Source organism: Pseudopipra pipra, chromosome 3, assembly GCF_036250125.1.
Source record: "Pseudopipra pipra isolate bDixPip1 chromosome 3, bDixPip1.hap1, whole genome shotgun sequence".
In the NCBI taxonomy this organism is placed as follows: domain Eukaryota; kingdom Metazoa; phylum Chordata; class Aves; order Passeriformes; family Pipridae; genus Pseudopipra; species Pseudopipra pipra.
This window is the reverse complement of record NC_087551.1, coordinates 63,292,875-63,318,508: the sequence shown is the minus strand read 5'-3', so window position 1 is coordinate 63,318,508 and position 25,634 is coordinate 63,292,875. Positions and strand designations below refer to the sequence as shown.

General features: G+C 37.7%; 1 protein-coding gene across 4 annotated transcripts in view; it reads left to right on the top strand.

Moving 5' to 3' along the window:
• Positions 1 to 25,634, top strand: part of TPD52L1 (TPD52 like 1) — a 140,018-nt gene that overhangs the window by 52,162 nt on the left and 62,222 nt on the right. For 3 of the 4 annotated variants that reach the window (XM_064649608.1, XM_064649606.1, XM_064649605.1), the window contains 2 exons: positions 1,790 to 1,861; positions 3,973 to 4,032. The exons of the other annotated variant lie outside the window; for it this stretch is intronic. In XM_064649608.1, coding sequence (XP_064505678.1) covers positions 1,790 to 1,861; positions 3,973 to 4,032 — 132 coding nt within the window. The remainder of the gene's footprint in view (positions 1 to 1,789; positions 1,862 to 3,972; positions 4,033 to 25,634) is intronic. 4 annotated transcript variants of the gene reach the window in all.

Below are 25,634 nucleotides of genomic sequence, written 5' to 3'. Positions count from 1 at the left end.
GATCCTCTGTATCACAAGTAAGGCAACCCCTCTGAGACACCTGTAAATACAGTTACTACATTACCACAAATATCTAAGTCTTCATGCAGAGTGACCCAGTAGAGAAATTATTTACCATTAATTTGAGTGTGATTGTGAAAAAAGGTTCCCTTTTGAGGCTTGTTCTGTCTACAACCATTTCTTCTTAAGTTATCCCTAAAAACTAGCTTTGGACAATACCAAACTGGGTCATAACCTGCCGCTGAGTTCATCACATGGGCTAATGACCCAAGATTTCATTCAGCTCCGAGACAGGTTTCACATTTGCTCTCTCCACTAGCAGTCTTGGAGCTAACAGACATAGGGCAGTGGATCTTTGGGTAGTTCAGTGCCTGCAATAAACATCCTTAGTCTCAGCGTCATTTCTTGGTGTGTCGTGATTCCATCACATTACATTCATCCTTCTGTCTACACTTGAATAATTTAGGTAACAACTTCTATGTGTATAGAACGCACCGCAGTAGAGTCCCAAGAAGGTCTACCATTAGGATGCCTAGCAATTAGAGTAATACAAATAATATTTGCCAATTTTTTTCTTCTAGGAATTAATGTTTCCCACCCACAACGCTACTATGAAATTTAAAAGCTATCAAAACAGCATGAAAAGGACCAGTTCATTTAACTGCTGTAAATATTTCCAAAATATCTAATTTTTCCTTCAGACTGCTCAAATTAGTATCTCAGGTTATGGAGAGGTTTACATCATTATTGAATGAAGTAATCCATTTACTGAAATCTGATACGAGTGACTTGAGAGACGGAATGGCAGGGAAGAGAGAAGTCACAAACTCACTTTTTCTCCCATTCTAGGGGTGATCTTTCAAACACATGCCTAACTTAAAGACTTGCCAAATTTCAAGTCTCTGATCAGACTGCTGGTGTATCAGTAAAAATGCCTTCCCTTCTGTGTTTTCAAACAGCTCAGACAAATGATATCTTAGATCCAGCTGCTCAACCAACTGAGACAGGGAGATTCTTCCACTTGAAGTGTGCAACTCAAGAAAGATAACTTGGTTTCAAGTTCAGTTTCAGATTCACTGTTTCAGAAGGACCCCTGCTTTCACTCCATGATCATGAACTCATTAGAAGTAAATAATATGAGCATGCTTTATTTGTTCTTGGTCATATGCTCTAGCCAGTATGCTGCACAACATTGCTGCCTTATTTATGTAAGTGCCACAACATATCCTTACAAATGTTGATCCAAAATAGACTTGGCTGTAGTTTGATTTAGACCTAAATCACAGCTGTACACAAGCACTTCACTGTAGCCTTTTAAAGCAAGAAGAAGCATATTTAGAGGGGGTGCTCTCATCACCTTGAGCTAACCTAAACTTTCCAAGATGCTGGTTTGCTTGGCATCTTTCCAGGGTAGTTGCTGTGCAGTTGGATTCCGGAGGAGCCAAATGATAGTAGCTTTATAGCTATCACATTCCTGTCAATGCTTGAGGGACTTCAGAATGGAAACAGAAGTAAATGCAAGCTGTTAATGGACAAAATGAGCTGTGCTTGAAGAGTTGTGGTGGGTGAAGAGTACAGAAAGAAATGTGTGCAGGGAGCTGGTTGAGTGGTGATAGATCCTACCTGGATTTGTAGGATGAAATTGCAAATAGGAATCCTATTTGTAAAGGTAAAGTATTTAAAAAATGAACCAGCTTTTGGGAGTCTGATATTGAAATGTTTATGCATGGTTGGAAAGGGAAAAATAAAAATACCTTCTTTGAATTGCTTAATGAATTTTACATTTCAGCTGGAAAACTACTCATTACACCCCTAATACTGGTTCTGGGACTGGCACTGGGAGCCGTAGCTGTTGTAATAGGTAAGAGTTACATATGTGAATGAAGCTAATCCTGATTATGCAGTGACTTTTGCTGTATGACCTCTCTATATTTTCATCTCAAAGAGATGGACACAAAGTACACATTTCACAGATACTGTTTTGGTATCAAGCACATGACTTTTTTTTTTCTAAAAAGCTTGTCTCTAGGTTTTGTTTGTTTTTTTTTTCCTTACTTGCATTTTATGCTTATTAGCTTTATTTTTGCTCCTATATTTGGTTTTCTGACCCAAAGTCTTTAACTAGTGTAGTTAAACTACTACAAAGGCTTGAGTAATTTGAACATAATCCTAGGGGCTGACTGACTTGGACCTGCCCTTTAATGACCCCATTGAATCACAGTTTTATGGTGTCATGTGCATGACAATATTTTTGAGGCACTAGGCATAGTCCCAAGAGCTCACCACCTTGAAGATGCAGCAGCAACAAAGCAGCAAATTGGGATGAGTCAGTCTCAAAATATGATTCAGTGCATGGGCTGCCAAATTGGGTTCCATCACAAAAACTGGTACTGTGAACTCATTTGATATGGTATCAAAGCTCTGTTAATGTGGTTATATTAATGTGCAGGTAGTTATTTTAGCAAATCTGCTCTTTGCCTGGCTTCACTGAGTTCTCCTGCGGAAAGGAAATTAGCCGTGACAATCAGGGTATAATTTTGCTCATGCAAGTGCATATCTACTCTTTATATTGGCAGTAATATGTCATTTGGGTATCATGTTGCTTCACAGCTCTACACCAAACTACTTACTCCATTGAAAATTTGCAGTGCATGCCCTGAGGCATGTTGGGATGTGGCATCTTTATTTTAATATAATAAAGCCAAAATATACCAGGAGAGTTACATTAATAAGGTTGTAAATAACCAGTCAACCTATAACCAAAATACCATTACATGTTTTCTAGACTACGTCTGGCCAAATAAGGAATATTGCTATTAATTTCTATATTTAGACTGCCTTCACTGGATATATATGTAGGGGGGGGTCTATCTTAAATATTTATTCGATTCAATAGCATATTTATTCCAAAAATATAGACAATAAAAACTTCTTAATACCAGTAAAACTTACTTTGCTCTGCAATCTGATATAGTGTACGATCTATAATCCACTGTTTTGCTTATACTAAAAATTAATAGGGTTTTGCAGTAATATAATAACACTAATTGCAATTACAGGCATGCCATTGAAGTCTCATCCTAGGTATAGCTGGATAAGATAAAATCAAGAGCAGCAGTATGAGCAGTTCCAAAAACGTGGATTATTTATGGGAAAGTTTTGGGGTTTGAGATAATTACAGCAGTATTTTTTGCCAACTCTACTGTTAAAGTAATCTCAGTATCATAGCTGAAAACCATTATGCACCATTTACAAGGCTATTGAGCAAAGCAAGAACCTTGGTGATTGTGGGAGTGTTTTGTTCTATGTTGTTACTCTAGTGGTGTCTGAAAAGGAAATCTTTGACCGTTTCAGTCAGCTGGTGCCAAGAGAAAGGGGGAGATCTCATTTGAGAGAGTACCTCCTATGACAAACTATTTTTCACTTGATTTAATGTGATTTATTTATTTTACTTTTTACAGCTTGCTCTCTCTCAAAAGACTTTTAAGAATAAATAGCATTCTGCCCAGGCAAGGATAAACGTTTGGTATTACTTCACAATAGATAAGGATGTTTGTAAAAATAAATAATATTTATAAAAAAGTAAAGCTATAGCATGCTGTCTCTATTGCATGTGAAACTAATTGAAAACTAGTTTAGTTACATCAGACTTGGATTTAGATCTAAGGATTTCTAGAGTGGTTTTAAAAGTTTTGTTTGTATCTTTTACCAAACAGCATGGTTCAGAAATTTATGTCAGAGATGGGTGTAGGATTAGCAGGAATTTGTTATAAAGGAAAGAATGAGTGTAGCTCAACTCATTGTTGAAGAGACTCTTACAGGCTAATATTTTTTCTGCTTTTCCAAATGCCTTGTCGAAATTCTCTTCGGATGTAGAAAGCTCCACCTGAATACATATATTGAAAAAACACAACACACGCACAAGGGACTGCATTTAGTTATGATTTTCTTTGTATTTTCTTCTTTTGGCAGGTTTATTTGTGTTTCCTATCTATTGCCTTTGTAAAAAGCAGAGGAAAAGGTCACGGACAGGTATGCCCTGGTGAGGATGGACCTTACTCGCCTGAACTGAGCTGGTCCTGCAAGGGCTATACGTGCTTTGTGCAACAGAGCAATACAGTGCTGGTAACAGCATCAAAGCCACCGCCCTGGAAGAAGAATGGGGGTTCTCCTGCCATCTTCCCTCAGCCGAAAACACTACTGCAGACCAGAAAGCCTCTTTGCTCTGGTGCACTCTCAGCAAGATGGGCCCCCTGAGTGCTGCTTTTTAAATGGTTTTGGTTGGTTTTTTTTTTAATTATTACTTTGGAGGGGGTTTTTTGAGTCTAAGTTTCTGAACTAGACAATCAAAGTCTGTATTGTAGCCACAACTCTACTACCGATTTGGCCTGTGAAGAAAGCATTTAACTGCTAACATGTGCTCCATTTAACTTCAGTGTCGGCCTTTAAGGGGGAAATGCTTAGAAGTGTTTGGACTCTTACTGTATACTGAGCATACTACTTTTGGTATTAAAAACTACTTCTGTAAATAACTTCCATCACACAGCATTCTGTTCAGCATACCAAAACCCCGTCACATGCCAGAACACAACAGCTGGTTATCTTCTGAGTGCTCCTGCTCATAGGCAAGTGTGTAGTTTGCCACTGCCAAACTGCAGTGCCTCAGAGGGAAATATCCTTAGTATTGAAGCTCTGTGATACTTAAGAATATGATGATTGGTTTCACTTCAGTAATTTATTTATGACAGTCTATTAATATTAATGGTAGGAGTGTGACAAGACTTGTTACAAGAGTACTTCATTTTTAAATTGTCACAGTACAGAAAAAATTTGAAGGGTTTAGATAACAAGAAGTGTCAGTGGCCTATTCTGTCCCAAGATATCCCTAAAGTGTGTTTGCAGGGAAGATGGGAACCTGCTCTTCTATTCTGATTTGGAATATGATACATATGCTCCACACTAGTTATGTGAAGATAGACTTGATGAAATTTTATAACCTAAATAGCACATTTTGTTTGTTCATTTAAGTAGGCTGCTGCGCAAGTCTTAGAGTATCCCTGATGTCTCATGAGGAAAATCTGTGAATCTGGGCTAAGGGGAGGGGTCATGAATTCTTAGGAGACCACTTCATTCTTAATTTCTGTTTCTAGTGTTTGTCTTCCTGGTGCATTACAGTTCTGAAGAGAATAGCTATCTTTGCTCTTTTTTCCTAGCTTCAGAGTTCCACTGTTTGCTACCAAACCTCTTTCTCAGTCCGTCACCCCAAAAGCAATCTAATTCAGCATTAGGAATCAGCTACTGAGAATTTTTACACTTTTTATCCCAAATTTATCATACAAATATAATTTCCAAGAAAAAATAGAATAAAATAAATTTGTGTAGGCAGAACACTGAAACAAAGAAAGGAACTGATCAAGAAAAATACCTACTTTATACTGTAAAAATACAAGCTGATCTTAAAGAAGATTGAATTTGTACTGTGAAGGTACTTTTTTCCAGTGTATGTGTTTGAAGATACACATGTGTGTGTGTGTGTGTATGTATATATATATATATATGTTTGTGTATATATGGGAAAGGGGGAAGCAGGAAGATGGGAAATGTCCTGAAGAGTCTACAGACTTCAAAATTTAGGCTTCCAAATAGCATATCATGTAGGAGGATGTACTTTGCACCCCTTTCTTTGTTACATCTGAATCCAGTTTTAATTTTTAAGTAAATGGTATTCTGCCCCACCAAGATAATACTGTTGTTAAGATACTCACTTTGACTTCAAAGCCTCAGTGGAAGAAGCTGATGACTTTTGTTTACCTGGAAACACAAATATCAGCTTTCTGTAGTTGGCTAGTATGCTTGTTTTCTGTCAGCTTCTTGTTCTGTGTTCTTGATTTGTTTTTTTTTTCCTTGTTGAAACAGTGTGTGCAAACACATCATAGTAGTCAACAAGTATTTAATAATTTCCATTTGAATTTAAGTGCATGTTGACCCTGTTGTCCTAGCAGTAGAAGCAGTATCTTTCTAAGATTTGCAAATTCAGCAGGGAAGCAATGACATTTAGAAATAAAATTCAAAACCTATTGTTATTGCAAATCCACCTATTAATTAGATTTCTTCTTCTGAGATGCATCAGTTTTCTATTTGTGTTCTGCCTGAGGTTGGAAGCTGCCTTAAAATTGGTCTTGGTTTTGCGTGTGTTTTCTGAGGCTATACATATCAGTTGTCTTTGGCTTACTCAGGGATTTTTATTCCTCTCTTTAAATGTCAAATAATGAAGATATTTTTGTATTATTTAGAAAAACCTTCAGACCTCAGAGAGCAAGATATATATAGATAGATTTGGGTTTGCAATGCAGTCTGTAACGTGGTGTCAAACTATTCCACTTGAGAATATTTTAGTACTTGAGATTATCTGTAATTAACTATACAGTGGATTAATTTCCTTGCTTTTCCTGGTTCTGTATAAATATGTGAGATATTATTACGCTTTTTGTAGCTATTTTCACTCTGGCGTGTTTGCCATTTTCAGTTTCTGATAGGAGTTCAGTAAGATTTGAAATTAAGATACTAGAATAAAGAGCTTAAAAGGGAACATAATAGATCTGCACTTATTTATATTCAGAAAGCATGTCCTTGTGGATGGAGAAAAGGAACACACAACTCAGCTCCTACATTATCATTTCATCTGGGCCATTTTGATTTTATCAGAACAGATTAAATCAAAGGGAAATAGTTTTTCATTTTCTATACAGAGCAAAAAGAGACATCTTTGACCTTGTAAAGATGAACAAGTCTGATCTTTTTCTGTGGGGAAAAAAAGGGAATGACAATAATTTTTACTTTTCTTTAGAATGGGACAAACTTTCAAGAGTCAGACAGAGTAGAGATATGAAAGTCTTTTTCCATCTGTATATTCTCACTTGAAAAGTGCATAAACACAATTTTTATCAATGTTGTAACATAACCAACCAAAATATGAGAAGTAGCTGAGTACAAAGGTTCATGCAATAAAACATTAGCTTTTAAACAAGTCACTACAGAAAATCTTACATACATCAAAGCCATGACATTTGTTTTAAAAGCATTAATTTATGAGTTTGAAAGAAATTGAATGAACTTCGTAAGGAAATTCGAGGATGTTTTTATCATGTAAACATCTTTTTCATTTTGGTAACTACTCTAAAGAAACTACCAGGCTGTTCTACTCCATCTTTAGTAGCAGAAACCTTGTCACGCAGCTGAATTAACCTACTGATGCAGATTTCACACTACTGTATGCTGATCATTGCTGGTCATTGTGTTTGCTTTCACCACATTTATTATTTAAGATTATTTATTGTTGTGCGAAGTTGTTGCTCACCAATACCTGTATTCAGACTAGGAAATGCTTAAATCCATTCTACATTAGCCTTCTCTTTCAAGTTTGCCTGAGAATGGATTTGCCTATGCGCCAAGTCCTGCTTACAGACATGCAGTCGGAGCTAGGACCTTCCCCATGGTGCCATGCAGTGTGCTCCTGCTGGGAGGGCTGGCTGGACATGCCATCTGTCAGGGGCTCCTCTCCCTTTCTCCACTTTCTCCATTATGCCTAATTTAGTTATATTTCAGTAATGGAGTTGAGCTTCAGGGCTACTCAGCCATGTCATTGGCTGGATGATTGACTGCTGTGGCATAGGTATATTTGCAGAGCTAATCCAACACCTTGCAACTGGAAAATAATTGTGCTTTTCCCTATGCCACAGTCTGTTAGCCAGTGAGAATAAGGAGCTGAGTAGGAATACAAAGGAGAGGCAGAAGAGCAATTCTGAGTAGCCTCGTGCTGAGGTGATCCATCAGTTTTAGTTCCATACAAAAAAGTTGGTTAGTCTTCAGTTCTCACCACCTCTGTAATAAACAACGTATTCCTATCTTTCCAGTGTCATTAAAAATACAGTGCACTTTGAGTGATCTGTTATCTTCCTTTGGGGAAGTGCAAATGTGTAAGTAAGGGAAGATTTTGTTTGGTTTTGATGGTACTAATGCTGACTTCGTAACTCTTTCTGGTATGTGAGGGGTTTTTTACTTTACACCAATTTATTCATTGTAAAAGTTTTATCAACATGAAGTTTATTAAAAAATATTAATTTGCTGGGACTATTGCCAATTTAACCAGAAAGCATTTTGGATCACCATCAGGTATTCTTTTTAGCCAAGGGGCTTTCTGCACTTCCAAAGACTGTCACAGCTTGTGTGATGTTAAATGGTGTGTAGGTGGGGCAGTAATTCTCTCAGAGGATACAGATTCTCCAGTGATAAATGGTTTCTTTTGCCAGTTAGATTTGAGAAACTGTTTGATATTCAGTGGCCAAATAGTTCATCATGCAGACTCTTGAGGGTTTGGGTTTTTTTAATTTAGTTGGAGTGTTTTGTTTCTTGAGCAAATTCTGGGTATGCTGATCATGTAGTTTCAAGCTGTGGATAAGAACCATGGATTACTGTTACTTTTATAATCTATATTAAATCTATGATTCTGCTGATGGAAAGAATCCTACCTGAGTAAACTCTTAAAGAGATAATTTCTTAGTTTCTTTTAATTTTGCAGCTTTGTAGTTGTAGTGAATCAGCCTCATTCCTGTTATCAGTCATAGCCCCATTAAACCAGAGAAACCCATTTTTATGCCAATATGGGATTTGGTCACAAATACTTTGTTGGCATGTTGATAGCCATTGTGCAGGAACTTGAAAATCTGTTTTGCCTCTTAAGTGCAAACTATTATGGAGCCACTCCTCTCATTTGCCGAATGATGCCATTGTGTTTAGTAAGTGCAGGAGAGGGAAGGAGTAGGGAAGAATTTCCAAACAACAATCTTATTAGAGCAAATTGTCAGGAGAATGGATACTAGCTTTTAATATAAAAAAAAGAGACCTTCTTAAAGCTTTGAGTCATTAATAAAATTAGAAACAACATCCACAGACAGCGTTAAATAACATCTTCAAATTCTGCATTCTTCAATGTAACAAATAATAGCACAATGTAAGAATTGGTATTGTGAACTGTTCAGTATTTTGAGGACTTAACACATAAGCTTGAGAGCACACAACATTTTTAAAAAGTTATGATGCTGATCTGTTTGGTGGTTTGTCTTGCTACTGTTACATGAAAAACAGGCTGAGCCTTGATTCAGTTGAAAGACAAGCAGTGTTTTCACTTATGTTACAATTTGAGCAGTACTTAATGCCCCCAAACTTTTTTCTTAATGAAACTAACAAATGCAGCTGCTTGTAGACTTTAAGTTCCTGGCTGATTTCTTCATTATCTTTCTCTGCGTAAGATTTCAGAATCTATGTTCTCTCTGCAGTAAGGAACGGAGTGCTCATATAAGGCAGTTAATCACTGATGTTTCTCTTAGCCTGATAATGAAATACCATAAGGTAGGGAAGAGAAAACTGATCTTAGAATGCATGCTCTGATTTCAAACATAAAAATGTGGAATAAGCTTTAATTACTCTGTAGCAAAAAATTAATACAGACATTTCTAAGCATAATTCTAGCTGTTTATTTCTAAATATATCTGGTTTAAAAAATAGAGTAGTTATAATAGCAATTAGTTTATTAAAGTATGAATATTGTACCAAAGGAAAACTTTTTTTGGAGCTTGTTTGGCTTACCAAAACTTGAAAAATTAATCTGAAGTGTTTTGGATGCATCAAAGTCAGAAGAGAAACATTGTGTAAAAATATTTGTTTAGCATAAACATGAATTTTGCACATAGCTTCTTAAACAAAATTTCATGCCAACCCCAGTCCAGTGTTCACCTTGTTGAAATTTTGTCAGGCTGAAAACAGTATTTTTGAAATTTTAACCTACTCTCACTGAGCATGTTACTAATATAATGCCACATTTTCTTCATTTCTAGAAGGAAATCTATTTACAGAATCCAGAGAAGCTGTTCAGATATTTTAAACCTGTCCTGTAAAACTGCTGATGCAGTCAAGAAACATTTCCATGCCTTATGCAAGCTCTGGATGAGCAGATGGATTCAGTCTTTAGTCATAGACTATCTTTTTGCATAAAAAATGCTCTCTTAAGAGTTCATATCAATTTACATTCTGCTACTTTGTGTCCCAGAATTGCAAGGACAGGAGTAGATTTACATTTCACTTTGTTTACCATCCCATAATAAAGTGTTTGCCATGTTTCCATTTGTTATACACTTTATTTGTAATCCTGTCCTTTACCTTCCAGACTTCATAAGTTGAAACTGACTTGTGAAAATGGCTTCAGATCAAATTGGACATGGAAAATGTGATCTCATAAGAAGTCATTTCATTAATGCTTTGCTGAGCTATACCAGCAAAAGATTAGTTTTGTTTATTTAAATTACTTAAATGCAAAATGCTGAAATCTTTTTCTTCAGGGCTTTTAATTTTGCGATTTTTTTAAAATGTAATTAAACAGCACAGTCATCTTCGCTACATAACTAACCATCTGAGTATAAAATAACATTTTAAGGTATTCTTTAATTCTTTTCACTATGGTAGAGATGAGAATAATAATATGTGCTGAGAAGAAGAAAAAAGTATCCTGAGGAGCTTGTCCAACCTGAACTTTCTCTTAATTCCATGACTATTCAGTGAGAAATCTTCCCTTGTTCTCATCTCTTTTATGTATTTTAGGATGAAGAATTCCCTTTAAAATAAGTTTAATTTGAATGGCAGGCGGTGAGGGTAGTGAGATAATGAATCACATCCTTTTTAGTGTACAGGCTCCTGGCTTAACTAGGGTGCTGGCCGAAACACTGTGGATTCATTAAGAAAGCAATTTCTAATTCTGCATTTGGGCTTCATACAAGCTATATACATCAGTGAGTGGAACTTTTTGTAGTATATTTATTGGATGGCTAAGAAGTTATAAAAACTGGAGGTAGGTAATGTCCATGAAATCAACACTTGAATTCTAGTATTTAGTGTGTTTTGTATAATGAGGAATTTTAAATGTGTAAGTGCCTTATTGCTTGAAACAAATGAAAGGTGTTTGTTCCCCTAATAGAGCAATATGGAAATTCCTGTTCTGTGGACTCCTACAGTTACGTTAAGCCAAAGTAACCAATACTGGTTTGCTCGGAAAGTTGGAAAATGTTATGTTAGTGAAGAAGTTATTAAAAAAGTAATCTGGCATGCTTATTTCAATTCTTATGACCTCGTTTCTGAGGTTTTTTTAACTCGCTGTTTGCTCCCCTCCCCCCACTGACTCCCACCTTCCTTCAGACTTCTGCACAAATGCATGTCATGTTGTTGTTAGGGTGAGTTTGGCTCTTCCAACATAACAAGCCATGAGTTTTCAACTACTGAGAGAAATGCAACTTTTTGGAGAATAGAATTCAGCTGAAGTCTGGTTAGAGCCATACTGCAGTAAACCACAGCCTGTCATAGGTGTACCTTCCAACTCCAGGGCTCAGACAGTCCCTGTTCGCACCAATTAGTGAAGGTGGAAGCCCTGAGGAGTGTGGTATAATTAGATTGGGACTTCGAGCAGGTTAGCAGCATTTCAGTTCAGTATCCAACTTGAACTGTTAATATAAGTTGGTAACTCCTCTGGTGTGGATATCTTGATGGACTAATGCATCAATCAAGCTTGATGGCACAGCTCTGGGATCTCTGCCCAGCCCCTTCATCGCAGGGTGGGAGGTATGATCTGAAAAAGTATTATTCGTTTTGCCATCTTCTGATAGCTTCAAAATGAATAGTGTAGGGTTTATTTCTTCTTACTTCAATTCTCAAAAGACAGTGGAATTTTGCCTTTTATGAAACAGATTTTCTAGAGGACCTGTTTTTTCTTACTAACATTGACTCCACTTTTGTCCATCTATTACTGGAAATCAGACGCCAAGATTAAGCTACTTTTCTAAAATTATCCTGAATTACATGAACTTCTGGTAGAAATTATGTTTTAAAAAATAGTGAAGTGTAAAAGGTAATTATCAGAAGGAAATTGAGTTAATGGGGGTTAAGAAGAAAAATGATACTTAGAAGGTCTATTTATTATAGATTCATGATCATAAAACAGTTTTACTATGTTCAATTTCCTCCACTGAGAATTTGTGGAGGCAAGAAGGAAAAGAAGGAGAAATGAAGATAAGAAGAGCATCCCCTTGAACCTTTTCTTCTCCTGAAATTCCTGTTTTTCAGAACTGTAGAAGAGGTGTGTTTTCCACCCTGGAAAAACTGGTAATACAGCTGCCACAGTGTTACTGTTAAACACTACTATGAGTGCTTAATCAGGATTCAGCTTACATATATGAAGGTTTTAGTGATAGGGAATTTAATTTAGAGCCATACTGCAGTAAAATTTTAAGTGAATTAACTCTCTTAGATGACTCTTAATGACGTCTATTTCAGCGTTCTCTCAAATTTTTAGACACTAACTAGGTCCTTCTATAACCCATTGAACAGAAGACACCATATGTCAAAATACTTCTTCAATCTTATGAGTTACTGTTTATTTGTACAAGTTATTTCCTTAAATGAAATTTTTTTCTCTTGGAACCAGCAGGCACAGAACCAAAATGCTGATAAGGCTTTTCCATTATCTTTGTCTTACATTTAGCTGATAACTCTATTTTCTGCTGCATAGTATTGCAACAATGGTCTTCATGCTGTAATAACTTGTATTGGGTAGTCTTGGGCAATATTTTACAAATAATTCATCTTCAAGTTGGTATTTTAAATGTATACCAATAATCACTGTTGTGTGTGCTATCTGTGTGGCCGCTTTAGTTCATGTCAATGTTTTGTAAGGATTATTTCTTGCTACCCTCTTCAGAGTGCCTTTTCATTTAGCAGGTCTAGAAGGCGGTTCACTGAAGTCTTCTGTTGAATCTACCATAGTAATGTCTGATCTTTAAACTTGTCCTGATGAATGTATAACTAAAATCTTGTTCTTTTAAAAAGCTATAGTAGACAAGGTGTATATGCACATGTACATGCATCGATACAAGGGAAGGTGTTCTGCCAATGTTTGTCCTGCTGGACAGGACCTTTTGAAAGTAAGTGAATTTTTAAACAGTTTTATTTTCAAAATGTTACCTCACTAGTATTCAGTAGTAGGTATGTCTCTGTACTGCTTCACTTTGCTAAATACAATCATGATCAATATAGGCAGTTTCATTTAAAAGACTGCAATGAATCTGGTGTACTGAGACTGAATTTCGTAAGACAAAACTTACGGTACTTTGTTTTCTTTAAGGCATTCCTTTGACTCACACTGACTCCCAAGCCCCTGTTACCAACAGACTGAAAAAGTGCTTCCTCATGATGAAATGGAAGAATGTAAAGTAGCATTTGAATGCACTCCACCTGTCTTAAAATCAGTATTCAGAAATGGGGTGGGGGAGTGGATTTGATGAACTGTGGGAAGACATACATTGTAGAGTTCATTCACTTGCACACAAGGGGTTTTACAATGTCATCTAGTAACATCTACCTAATAAAGTTTTGAAAAAGAAAAATTAATTTGCCTGAATGTTTAACTCTTTCTTTAAGCAATTCCATGCGTGAAGGATAGCTGGACAGCTCCAAGGAATCTTGCTTAAACCTGTAATACTTTTTATAATTCTTATATAATATTTTTTAAAAAATTACACTAAATTATTTAAACTCCAGAATCTTTGTCTTTACAAACACTGTATTTCAGTCAGTTCAGTCTTTAACTGCTTTAACACTGAAAATAAAAGCAGAGGTAAAAAGCCAGTCTACTGTGATGAATATTTTAATGTAAAATATTCTCTGCCATATGGTGTCATCTCTGGCTACTGCTTTCAATTTTAAAAACATCTTAATTGAACACAGAATTTTACCTTCTCACAAGATCTTAAAATGTTAACTTAAAATAACCCAATACAAAATGAGGAGAAAATACGCTGGAATCCAGTTTTCCCATTCCCTTGTTATGACTACTTCCTAAAACTTCTTCAGTTTCAAAGACAGTTTTTATAGAAAGCAATCTGTAGCTGTAGACTTTAAATATGTAACCCATTAATTGAACTAAGTGCCTTTTTCTCTGGAAAGGAACTGTATTCAGTTTCTGCACTTTGTGAGCTGACAATATTGATGGAATGTTTTGTTTGATAGGTTGGGGATTTTTAAGCACTATACCTAATTATGAAATTGCTGTTGCACGTTCGTGCACAGGCAGACAAGGTATCACAGTTGCCTACACCTCTGGGAAATAAAGCTGAAAAACAACTCACTGCAATGAAATACACAGCAGAAATACTGAGGCCTGTGCCAGGTGCCTCTGGCAGAGGACAAGCCTTTCAGCCCTCTCCCCAACCCCCTCCAAAACAGTCAAGATTTGCAATCAAATGTCAAGGACATCATACCAGAGGTTCCTTATCTGCAGGAATTCTAGCATGCAGTGGAAGGATAGTCAGCAGGCCAAAGAAATTGATAGCCCTAGAACTGAAATTGAAGTTAAAAGCTAACTTCTCACTTGCAATCTCAAACTGTTTGACAAAAGACAGACAGGAGGCTTTGTTTATAAACATCTCCACAGAGATTACAGATATGCAACTGTAATTTTTAGATGCTTCCCCTCAGGTGATGGACGTGCTTTTGCAGGTTCTTGAAACAGTGATTATAGGAAATATAGATAGATATTTTCCCTAAATCACTAATGCATTTGTGTCTGCTCATAAGAAATTGCATTTGATCATTAATAACTAAATAATATATCAAAAATTTTGAATTAATATTTGAATTTCTTATGTGTTGCTTAGTCGTTTGGCTTCAGCAGCAAAATGAGACACTGTGGAATACATGAAATACTGGCTAATGAGAACCTAATTAGAATTAGCAGCCACATAAAGCTGTCATGTTTTGAAAAAGTTGATAGGGTTTTTATGAAGGAGTCTTTTCTTACCAGCCACAAAGTTTATTGGCAGGTCAGCAAATTGTAGAAGTCTTTGTTGTAATTCCTTGCAATAGCCTCAAATGAAACTAAGTAGATGTAGGCTAAGAAGGAGGATCTCACAGGGACAATGTGGACATCGTATGGTCAGAAGATGCAAAACAATTGGAGTGAATAGCTTTTGCCATGAAGGGAGGATGCCAGTTAAACTCTGCAGTCTGTGCTGGGACTTAGCTCTTGGATGTATTTGCAAATGATGTGAAGAAAAGGTAAGTAATGGGGTAACAAACATTGCTGATGATGAAGAGTTACCCAGAACAGCAAACATGAGAGCTAGTTAGTGTGATCAAATAAATGGGTTTTGGACAACAGAAAATAGAGGAAGGCTCTTCATCATGGAATGATATGACTGATGCATATGGGTTATGTTTGTAACAAAGGCCTCTATTTCAGTGATACAGGAAAGACAGAAGAGCGACAATATGGGAGCTGTAACAAAAAAGGTGAATCGTGATGAAATAATGAAAGGCTAGTGGAATCTCCTGCTGAAGGATATTGTAGTTGCTGGGGGCTGACATGGAAACTGCAGCAGTTACAGGAGAGAAATTGGTGGCGAGTCACCAAAAATATAGAATACCCTGTTTTCTCAGAAAGTCCTTGAGTCAAAAGTGTTGGAAGCCTGAACAGTAATAGACAATAATATTTGTTCGCAGTATCATGCATCCTTCCGCAAAACCTGGTTTTGCTTACTGTCAGACAGGATATTGGGCTCCCTGATGTGTTGTTCTGTCCAAGTATTTCTAGGTCATTCTCTTTCAGTTCTTCTGTTGAAGGTCTCTAGGTGGGGACAATGTCATAGTAGATTCTAGCAGTGATCTGTTGGGGACAGTGGGGATATGGCTGCTTCCATTCTAGTTGGCCATAGAAAAACACTCTGCCCTGGATGGAGATGTTGATAGAGAAGATATAGATTTGTGAAGTTATGCAAGTCTGTCCCCTCTGTAGTGCACTGTTCTCACTATCAATGAATTTTGTTCCACCTGATCTGAGCAATGTTCTTGCCTCCACCTCATTTCCACCAAGCTTATCCTCACTCTCTCTTAGATGTTCTCAAGGTCACCTCAGCCTTTTCCAGGCTGTTTTCTTCCTCTTTAACACTTCCCCTACTGGAATACTCAATATGAAGATAAGCTTTGTTTTCATGACCCTTGTATGAGTGCTGGACACGTCCAAATCCATGTTCTATGCTGGCCCAGACCTCACCTCCTTGACAACTTGGACATAAATAAAAAATACTACTTCTCTAGAAACATTTATTTCTAATGAGTTGCCTTTTTAGATGCCCATTGCCTACTTTTGTCTGCCTTCTACTTCATCAATTCCATTTTAATTTGTAAATGATAGTTTCTATTTTGTTCCTTTTTATGCTAAAGAAATGTTGGACAGTCTCTCAAAACTCCTAGTATATAGGAGAAAAAGTGCAATAAATCAAAATAAAATTACAAAGCTGGTTAAGCCTGAAAGGTAGCACTGTGTGCTCTCTGCTAGAGATTCCCCTGCTGCTGATTGTACACTTGTACACTCCTCATTTTGATTTTTATTTGCTTTTTTTTCTTTAGCATGTGTATGATGCATCTAAAGAATTAGTGTGACTGTTTTGGGCATTTGAGTTTGGCTTTTTTGCTTTGGGTTTGGGCTTTTGGGGTTTGGTTGGTTGGTTGAGGGTTTTTTGGATTTTTTTCTGGGGTGTGGCAGTTGTTTTTTGTTAAGGAATCCACATGCACCTGCATATTTGGTGAGGGACGGCCCCGAGGCTGAAGGCTGGTGAGGGTAGGTTTGAGTGATCATACGGTCTGATGGATGGCACCCAGGGCATCACGGCCTTCGCGCACAGGGCCATGAAGATGGCCAGATCTTGTCCCAAGCCATCAAGCCCCTTCCTGCCTAAGAGCTACCATGTAGATTCTTTTCTTTTAACCCATATTTTGTCAACAGTAATAGCAGGCTCCAGTCATTGGTGCGCCACACCAGAACACACTGTGGAGCAGAAAATGGTGGCTGGGAGAGGGAGCGGCGAGGAGGATGCATGTTCACGTGAGCAGCAGTGTGGCAGCAGTCTCCCTCTGCCCTGGCCCACTCTGGGCTTCTCACCACAGCTTTCCCTAGGCCTTCTTGATTTTAACTTTTTTATTTTCAAACAATATCTGTTTTAGCTTTTAGTTTGACCATTTTTCTTATTTATTATTTTCTGATATTTATTAAAAAATACTTTCCAAAACATGGCTTCATTTTAATTTCAGCTGACTTTTATGAGGTGATGGACCGGTCAGAGCTAATAATAAACAGCTTAGTGACAAACCTTTGCCAAATCAAACAAACATTAATTCAGCAGAGCTTTCCAATAACACCTTCAATGTTTCAGTGTCTGCTGTTGCGTTTCTCAAATTCCTTTACAGCAAGCACTCTGTCACCACTCCCCTTATGATGCTATTTGTAACAAACAGGTTACTTAGATTACAGGCAACATGTAGCCTCCATTTAACTATCATTTATTTATTCATTACAGTTTTGAGTTAGCTGTTTTGTGGCTTTGGACCTGAGAAATGAGTGTAGCGATGTTATCTCTCCTGTAGCAGTAAAAGGAGAGAATGTAGAGAAAGGCTAACTTTTCCTTTCCCACAAAGGAGTATTCAAGGACTAAACATGACTGTCAGAATTGTACTTCATAAAATCAACCTTCATGGGAACCCCTCGTCAGCCTGATCGGGGATAATGGAGCAGCTGTCTCTGCTGAACCTATTCATTTATCTGACAGCCTGCCAGATGAGGAGTTCTCCAAAAAAGGTGGCTGAACGTGAGCTGCAGTCATTGCTTTGGTTGTGGCACTCTGTCCTGAGTTGCCATTTTCTCCAGCTATTTGAGGGGTAAGTGTGGGGTGTGTGCATGGAAGATCCATCAGGTCCCCAGCACCCTGGGCTCAGTGTGCTCAGGGTTATGGTTCCCTCTGAGGTGTAGGTCCAGCCCAGTCATAGCACAGCTCTGCACATCACAGTCTTGCTACTGGAAGAAGGTATGGGACCCACTCCTCTCAATATGCATAAAGGTAACATATTACTAATTATTTTTTGAACTATCATCTTTTCATAGCACTGTCGAGATAGGAAAAAAGTGCATACTTCAGCATACAATGTCTCTGTCTAAGAAGAGACAGAGAACTTAGAAACATAAGTTTATGTGATTTAGTTTATTGTGTATATGCATGATCATATTACTATGGTATTAAAGGTTTTGCTCGCTTCTTTTTAATATATATGTAATCTGTAACAATTTATGTTATAATGTAATAGTATATCAAATTATAGATAGCTAGTTAGATATTTAATCATCTGAAATTCAATAAAGGCAAATGTGGGGTCCTGCACCTCGGGAAGAATAACCCTGGGCACAAATATAGGCTGGGGGCCAACCTGCTGGAAAGCAGCTCTGCAGAGAAGGACCTGAGGATCCTGATGTACAACAACCTGTCCACGAGTCAGTAATGTGCCCTTGGAGCCAAGAAAGCCAATGCTATCCTGGACTACATTAGGAGGAACATTGCCAGCAGGTTGAGGGAGGTGATCCTGCTCCTCTACTCAGCCCTGATGAGGCCACATCTGGAGTGCTGTGTCCTGTTCTGGGCTCCTCAGGACAAAAGAGACATGGAACTCTTGGGATGGGTCCAGCAGAGGGCAACAAAGATGATTAAGGAAACAGGAGCATCTGTCTTATGAGGGGGCTGGGCCTGTTCAGCCTGGAGAAGAGACACCTGAGAGGGGACCTCATCAATGTATGTAAGTATCTGAAGGGAGAATGTCAAGAGGATGGAACCAGGCTCTTCTCGGTGGTGCCAAGCAACAGGACAAGAGGCAACAGGTACAAATAGAGGCACAGGAAGTTCTACCTGAACATGAGGAAGAACTTTACTGTGCAGTGACTGAGCACTGGAACAGAGAGGTTGTGGAGTCTCCCTCACTGGAGATATTCAAGAACCACCTGGACACAATCCGGTGCCTTGTGCCCTAGCATGACCCTGCTTAAATAGGGAGGTTGGAACAGATGATCCATTGTGGTTCGTTCCCCATTCTGTGAAATAGTCATATTTATGCAGATAAGAGCAAACCAATAGCATTATTCATTCCTTGCTGGTTTGTCACATTGCAGAACAAAAGAATTGCAGTGAAATAATTTAACTGCTGCTTGGTTTATTGTCTGTATACACTCAGGGCTTTTTAATTATTACTCTTTTGCTGGGCTTTTTAATTATTACTCTTTTGCTGATTTGCTTATCTCAATGGCATTCTTTGGTACTGAATTATCTACATTCCAATGTGGAAATGTACTTCTTAGCTTCAGTAATTGCCTTTTTATATAATGATTACCCACCAACTTTAAGATAAGAACAAGAACCTGGAAGATGGTTGTGGGTGTGAATTTGTATATATTGAAAAGTAAAATGAGAACCAAGAAAAGGCTTTGAAAGTGTAAAGATAATGGCAACATAGGATTACCAGGAAAGGAAAATGACTGTTGTGAATGTACATCTGATGAGAGTTGCACGTTGTTTATGTTAGAGACTTCTGACCACATTAGACTGATGTACTGGAAAACTTTAACACAACTCAGTCATGAGGAGAGTCCTCTCTTTGTTTCTGCTGGTTCCTGTGCTTGTTAGGCATACAATATTTAAAATTAGCTCTTTCATGAACAGAAAAATTAACAAAGTCTGTTTTATTGTGGATTTATTGTCTGTGCTCCTCCCTCATAGCCTGTCATCACCTAGTGTGAACTCCTCCCTGTTAAGTATCTCTAGTTCTGCCCTGTGTTCCCTAAATTCTCACCCCTCTCTCCCTCTCTAGCTGAGCAAGAATTACCACATGCCTTACCTTTTCCAAAGCATGTAGGTTCCAGCTGATCATGTACTAGAGCTGTGATGGTTGCCAGACCAATTTTCAAGAGCTGTCAGGCTGGCTGGATGCCCACTCTTTCTGGATGCTTCACTCTTTCTCCCAACTGAAGCACTCCTACTTCAGCCACTTTTGTCCAGGTACTGATTTTCAAAAATCATATAGGCGTGTGCTATCTTGGTTACTCTAGGCCACCACACAATGTGGCGTTCCAAGCCTCATTTCTTTAGAATCCCAGGATAAATTGGAGGTTTTTGCATGTGCATATATAAGGTTTTCCTTTTAACTTCAATGTGAAATTTCATTTTTTGAACATGAGTATTAAAGCATGGCAATGATGGCTCTCTGGCTTTAGACACACATTCAGAGGCCAACCAAAGCAAAGTAGGCAAAAATTTCTGTTTGTGATGGACGAGCTCAAATCTGCAGAGACCCGAAGCCGAGCGGGCTGCAAAGCTCAGCAAACATTACTTGAATCAGTATGATTTTTTGGAATTTGGAATTAACACTAGAATCCAATATGCATTGTATAGGAACAGCCAGTGAGCTGTCAGCTCCTCCTCACTGCCTCCATGTTGAGAGACTTGTGTGTCCCTGCTGTAGATTTTACGTACAATTCTCCCCGTTCTCCCTCACCCAGCATGTCTTTTCCAAGTTAAGGAGCCTTAGCCTGTGAGTTGCTCACACACCAGAAATTCTTCCAATACTTTGACTGTTCTAACTGCTGTTCTCTGTTCCTTTTCCAGTTCTGTCAGATCTTTTTTTGAGATGGGTAGTATAGTACGGAAGGTAGATGAGATGCACACATGGTCCTGAATATCTGGGTAAATATGGAATTTTATAATGGCTTAATCATTCTTCATGTATGTTTGGCTTTTTTTGACTGCTAATGAGTAAGGAAGTGAAAGTTCTTTGAAAGTTTGACTGAAACACCAAGGTCTCATTCTTGAATCCTAGTTGGTCTGTACTAAATTGAGATCTGAGTAGTGCTTAGCAGGATGAAGAGATTCTAGAGTTAGGAGACTGTTCCAATTTCTTCTTGATCAACTTTTTTCTTCCTTTTGAAAAATGTAATTATTTATGACAGAATTTTTTAGATTATTTATTATTATATTTTCTCAAATGTAGATTTTTTTTCACTTTATTAGCCTATATATGTGTCCTATCTCCTCAATATTATGATCTGAAGAATATCTCAAGTACGTTATAGCAGTTATTCTTTCTGCTTTAGAATACCATCTCCAGCAGTGAAGAGCCCTCTTGATTATTGCTTCCAAAAGAGTTGCAAGAAACTATGCCTTGGGCAGAAGCTAAATATTCTGGCAAGAGAAAAAAATCTTCCTTCTAAATACCAATAAGTAAAATGCTGATATATGCCTAAATGGGAAAGGACTTGGGTCCTTCCCAGTCCTTTTTCACACTTCCAGTATTCTTGTATATTCGACCACTTTTCAGACCCCACTTGTCTCTTACGTATCATTGGTAAAATGACTAAAAATGTTCCACTTTCACCTGTCCACTGACTTTTTATGCAGTCTGAGAACTAAAGTGCAGATTTTTTTTCCAGAAGGAAAATTCCTTGCTTGTAATTTTCTCCACCCACACTAGGAAGTTAACTCATCAGAAAAACTTTCAGCCTGTTTATTGACACTGTGGATATATATGTATAGCCAAACTCTCAGACTGAGTGATTTGTTTTACTTTGATGGTTATGTAAAATACTTAAATAATAAAATAGTGTATTTTTTATATGCGAATTATTTTTCCCTCTAGCTGTTATTGTTTACTTTGGCTGAATGCCAGGTGTCCACCAAGCCTGCACAGATTCCTCCCCCTCCCACCAAAAAAGGGGAGACAAAAGGAAAAAAACGGTGAAAAACCTGGGCTTACCAAGGAAGAAAGTTTATATTTACACGGAGGAAAAAAAAAAAAAGAAGAGACTAATAATGCTACAAACACACAGGCAAAAGAAACTAACAGTAAAAAATTCTACCTCCCTCACGGAACGGCGTCTTGGACAGACATAGCTGCCTACAGGGCCATACCAGAAGAAAGAAGAGGGGCCGAGCTAATTCTCCCTTCCTTCTTATAGTCGGACTGACGTAACATGGTATGGAATATCCTGTTCCTCCCGGAAAGAGGAAGTGTTATTTTACTACACAAACCCATTACACTAGCTTATACATATATATACACATGTGCATCATAACATGCTGCAGTATTAGTTATTATATTTAAGTATATGTTGCTATGTACATTTTATTTATATATGTATATAATTTGACTCCTGTTAAGTATTGAATTTCTTTTTAGTCATGTTCGTCTGATTGCAATAGGCTCATACATTAATTCTCACACACGTTTATGCAGCAGCACTTGCAATGATGCTGTATTGAACTGTATGTGCAACTATGGTGAGACAATGTATGTTAGCCAGTTCTTCCCACCACAGGTGACCTAAGATTAGGACAGCTCTATTTATTAGCTGAGAATGGAAGTTTACATGTCAGAGCCTGTTGGAACTGCTAGCCTGAAACAAGGATCCTGTCCCTGCTAAACAGGTGGGTGCTAAAGTGGAGAAGAGCAGTAATAGTTGAGGTCTTCCACAGAACAGGCAGTAAAGTTCTTTCAACAGAATAGCATGAACAGAGCTTTTCATTACTGTGTGCTGTTTTCAGCACAACACATGAAAAAACTGGAACTTAGCAGTTGGAAGCAAGAACTTTTTTCTAGGAAAAAACTGCCTTGAAAAGTCCTTTGTGTGCATGTTGGAGTTAGGAAAGCAACTATATGATTTCATAATTTGATTCTAATTGGGCTCTAACAGGCTTGTGTCTTCAAGCTCTTGGGTTGGAGCAGTGGCTGAGGCTAGGTGCTGTTTAGATTCAATTAGACTTTGGTGAAGCAGTTTAAAAATACAAAAGTAGCAGATAGGTGCCATGCATAATAGTAGTGAGACTATTATGCCAACACATTTTGCAAATACTCCAAAAATTGTATATTGGCATTTTTGAACATGGTTTCTGACAGCAACATCCCACACTGATCAGAAGTTAATCAGGAGATCAGAAATTAATCAAAAGTAAAGATGATTGCAGACACATGGCTGAGACACTTCTACCATAACATAGATGTCAGGAAATGTAGTTAAATCCCTTTCCCCAACTACAGTAAGTCACAAGGCACTTTTCACAGGGCTGGTAGTTAATTTCCCAAGTGCACAGAATGATGCACACTCAACACTTTCACCTCAGTGTAACTCTTGCAGCTAGATGTCTTCCTAACATCTTCAAGGCGTCCTCAAAACAGGTGCCTTCTGCAGTTTCCCTCCTTACATTTTTTCCTTCTGCACTTAGCATAACTTTCAGTTTCCCTCTGCAAATCTACCTTGATGCACAATTTTCTCCCTTTTTCATGTTCTCAGAAGGTACCTACAGATTTTGTTAAGCATATAGCCTACAAACTCTCTGTGGGCTGTAAAGACCTGCACAGAATACTTAGTGCAGCTTTCAGAGCCCTTTTAGAGCCCTTAGGGAAATGAGTATTCAAGAGGAGTTTATAAAGGTGCAGCATGTTTTTCACGTCTGTCCTGGAGCAGAGCAAGCCAGTGGAGACCTTTTCCCTGAGCCCTTAAATACACTGTGCAAAAGGTTAGGAGTAGCAGCACCTGGGCAGTCTCCTTCCTGTAACTTCCCCAAAAGGCAACCAAACTACAGCAAAATGTCAGCTTGCCTGTAAATTCTGCCTCCAACCTCATTAATGCAAGTACACACAGGTGCCTTCTCTCACCCCATCCTTTCTGTCTTTCACTGCACCCAAGTCCTAAGGACCTAAGGACCGATCCCTAATCACATTCTTTCTAATTACTATAACTGTTCCTCTTCTGATGTTTAATTGTCCCTAAACCCTAACATTGCTCACTGTCCCATATCAAATCAATCCTACCCAAATTCTCTGTGCTAACCAAAGCTAAGAGCCCCCTGAAAAATCTTGTGCTTGCTCTTGCCAAATTCTGCTCATAGTGATGCTAAACCAAGGACTAAGTCAGTCATATTTCACTGCCGAGTCAACCTGCTCAGATCAGCTAATTTTATCCTGGACTCAAATATAAATGAGAATGTTGCAAATGGTGAGGACATGATGCTGATTTTGGAAAGGAGATGAATGTGGAGTAGACACACTGTCAGGAATGTGTATGGGCAAAAGGAGCACATTGGAGGCCTGTACATGCCCAGTTGTCTCACCTAAAGGGGTGTAAACACCAAGTGGCTGGGCATCTGAGAGGAGGAGGCTGGATGAATCACTGGCAGATATACACACTTAAAACAGTTTTCAGTGCCGAAGTTACAGTAAGGGAATGGCAACACCTAATCTTCAAATATCCACGATATCAAATGATAAATGTAGGTTTCCTATGAAAATTAAATATGATTCAAGCTTCAACTTAAACTGTATTTCAAAAGGTGACCTGGTTTCAAAGTGGTTTTAGCTTTGGTTGTGTAATACAATTAGCACCATCAAGTGGTAAAACAGTGTACTGCTCATTCATAGCAATCTCGGTAGTAAAAAAGGGAACATTTTAACATTAAAAAAGGGAACGAATTGTATGGTTGTGTATTAGAAAGGAGCCTAAAGAAACCTTTGAATACATTTTACCAAGGTTATTTGAAAAAGTTTCCGATGTTTTCTCAGGAAAAGTACTAGATTTAAATGTTTTATGTCTCCAGAAAATCTGACTTGGATCAATTATTGTTTCAACTTGAGTATATATCATAGTACTTAGTATTTTTCAGTCTACAGTACTGAAGATGAGTCTATTTACATGTGATCAACATGGAAATAATGTTCATTTTAGGATAAGAGCTGGTATGAGTTTTCTCCTTGGTAATATCTTAAAATATTAATTCTGTAAAATGGGAGCAGAACTAGTAACCTGCATTGTTACTAGGCTTACTTAACTTTTCCTTGCTGGCCATTGAATAGGCTTGAATGAGACCAGCCAGTGGTAAAGACAGTCTGCAAAAGAGACAACTATAGACAGATAAAATGAGTAGAAATTAAATACAGAATTTAAAAGAGCACAATTAATTTGGTTCTAAAGTAATAACAACAACAAAGTCCTTTGCTAGGCCAAACCCAGCTCTGCAATCTGAAGAGATTTTCAATTATGTAGTAACTGTGCATCATTTCAATTAGTACCAGCCTTGGTATAGATAACACTTAATATATGCATAACTTGATTAAAGAAATAATAGACTTACCTGCAGGGTAAAATGATCTATAATTATCCTGGGTGATTGTTACATAAATGTTTGTAATTTTTTCAGTGTGTGCTTATCAAATAAGAATAAAAAAAAGGACCTTTTTCCTAAAAAAAAAAAAAAAAAAAAGCACCCAAACAAAAATGAAACTAAAGAAAAGAAACCTAAAGACTGCTCCCATTAAAATAACCTTTTTCATCACTTAAAAATTTATTTTAATGAGAAGCAGAGTCTAGTGGATGAGATCACACAACTGAAGAGAAAGAAAAGACAAGCAGATGAGCTGATCTCTGAGAAAGAAATGCAGATAATTTAGGCCAGGCAGGAATTAGAAGGGCAGCAAACCAACCTGAATAACAGTGAACATAAAATCCTTATGTTACAGTAAAAGTAAATTTTTCCTGGTATCAATGAATAACACAAAGCATTTATTTGGATTGACTCCTCATGTTTATCTGAGGAGAAATATCTGATGCCAAAAATATTTCTCCATTTTGCCATTAATGTTACAGTTTAAATTTCTTTCTATTAATCTACTCTTCAGTC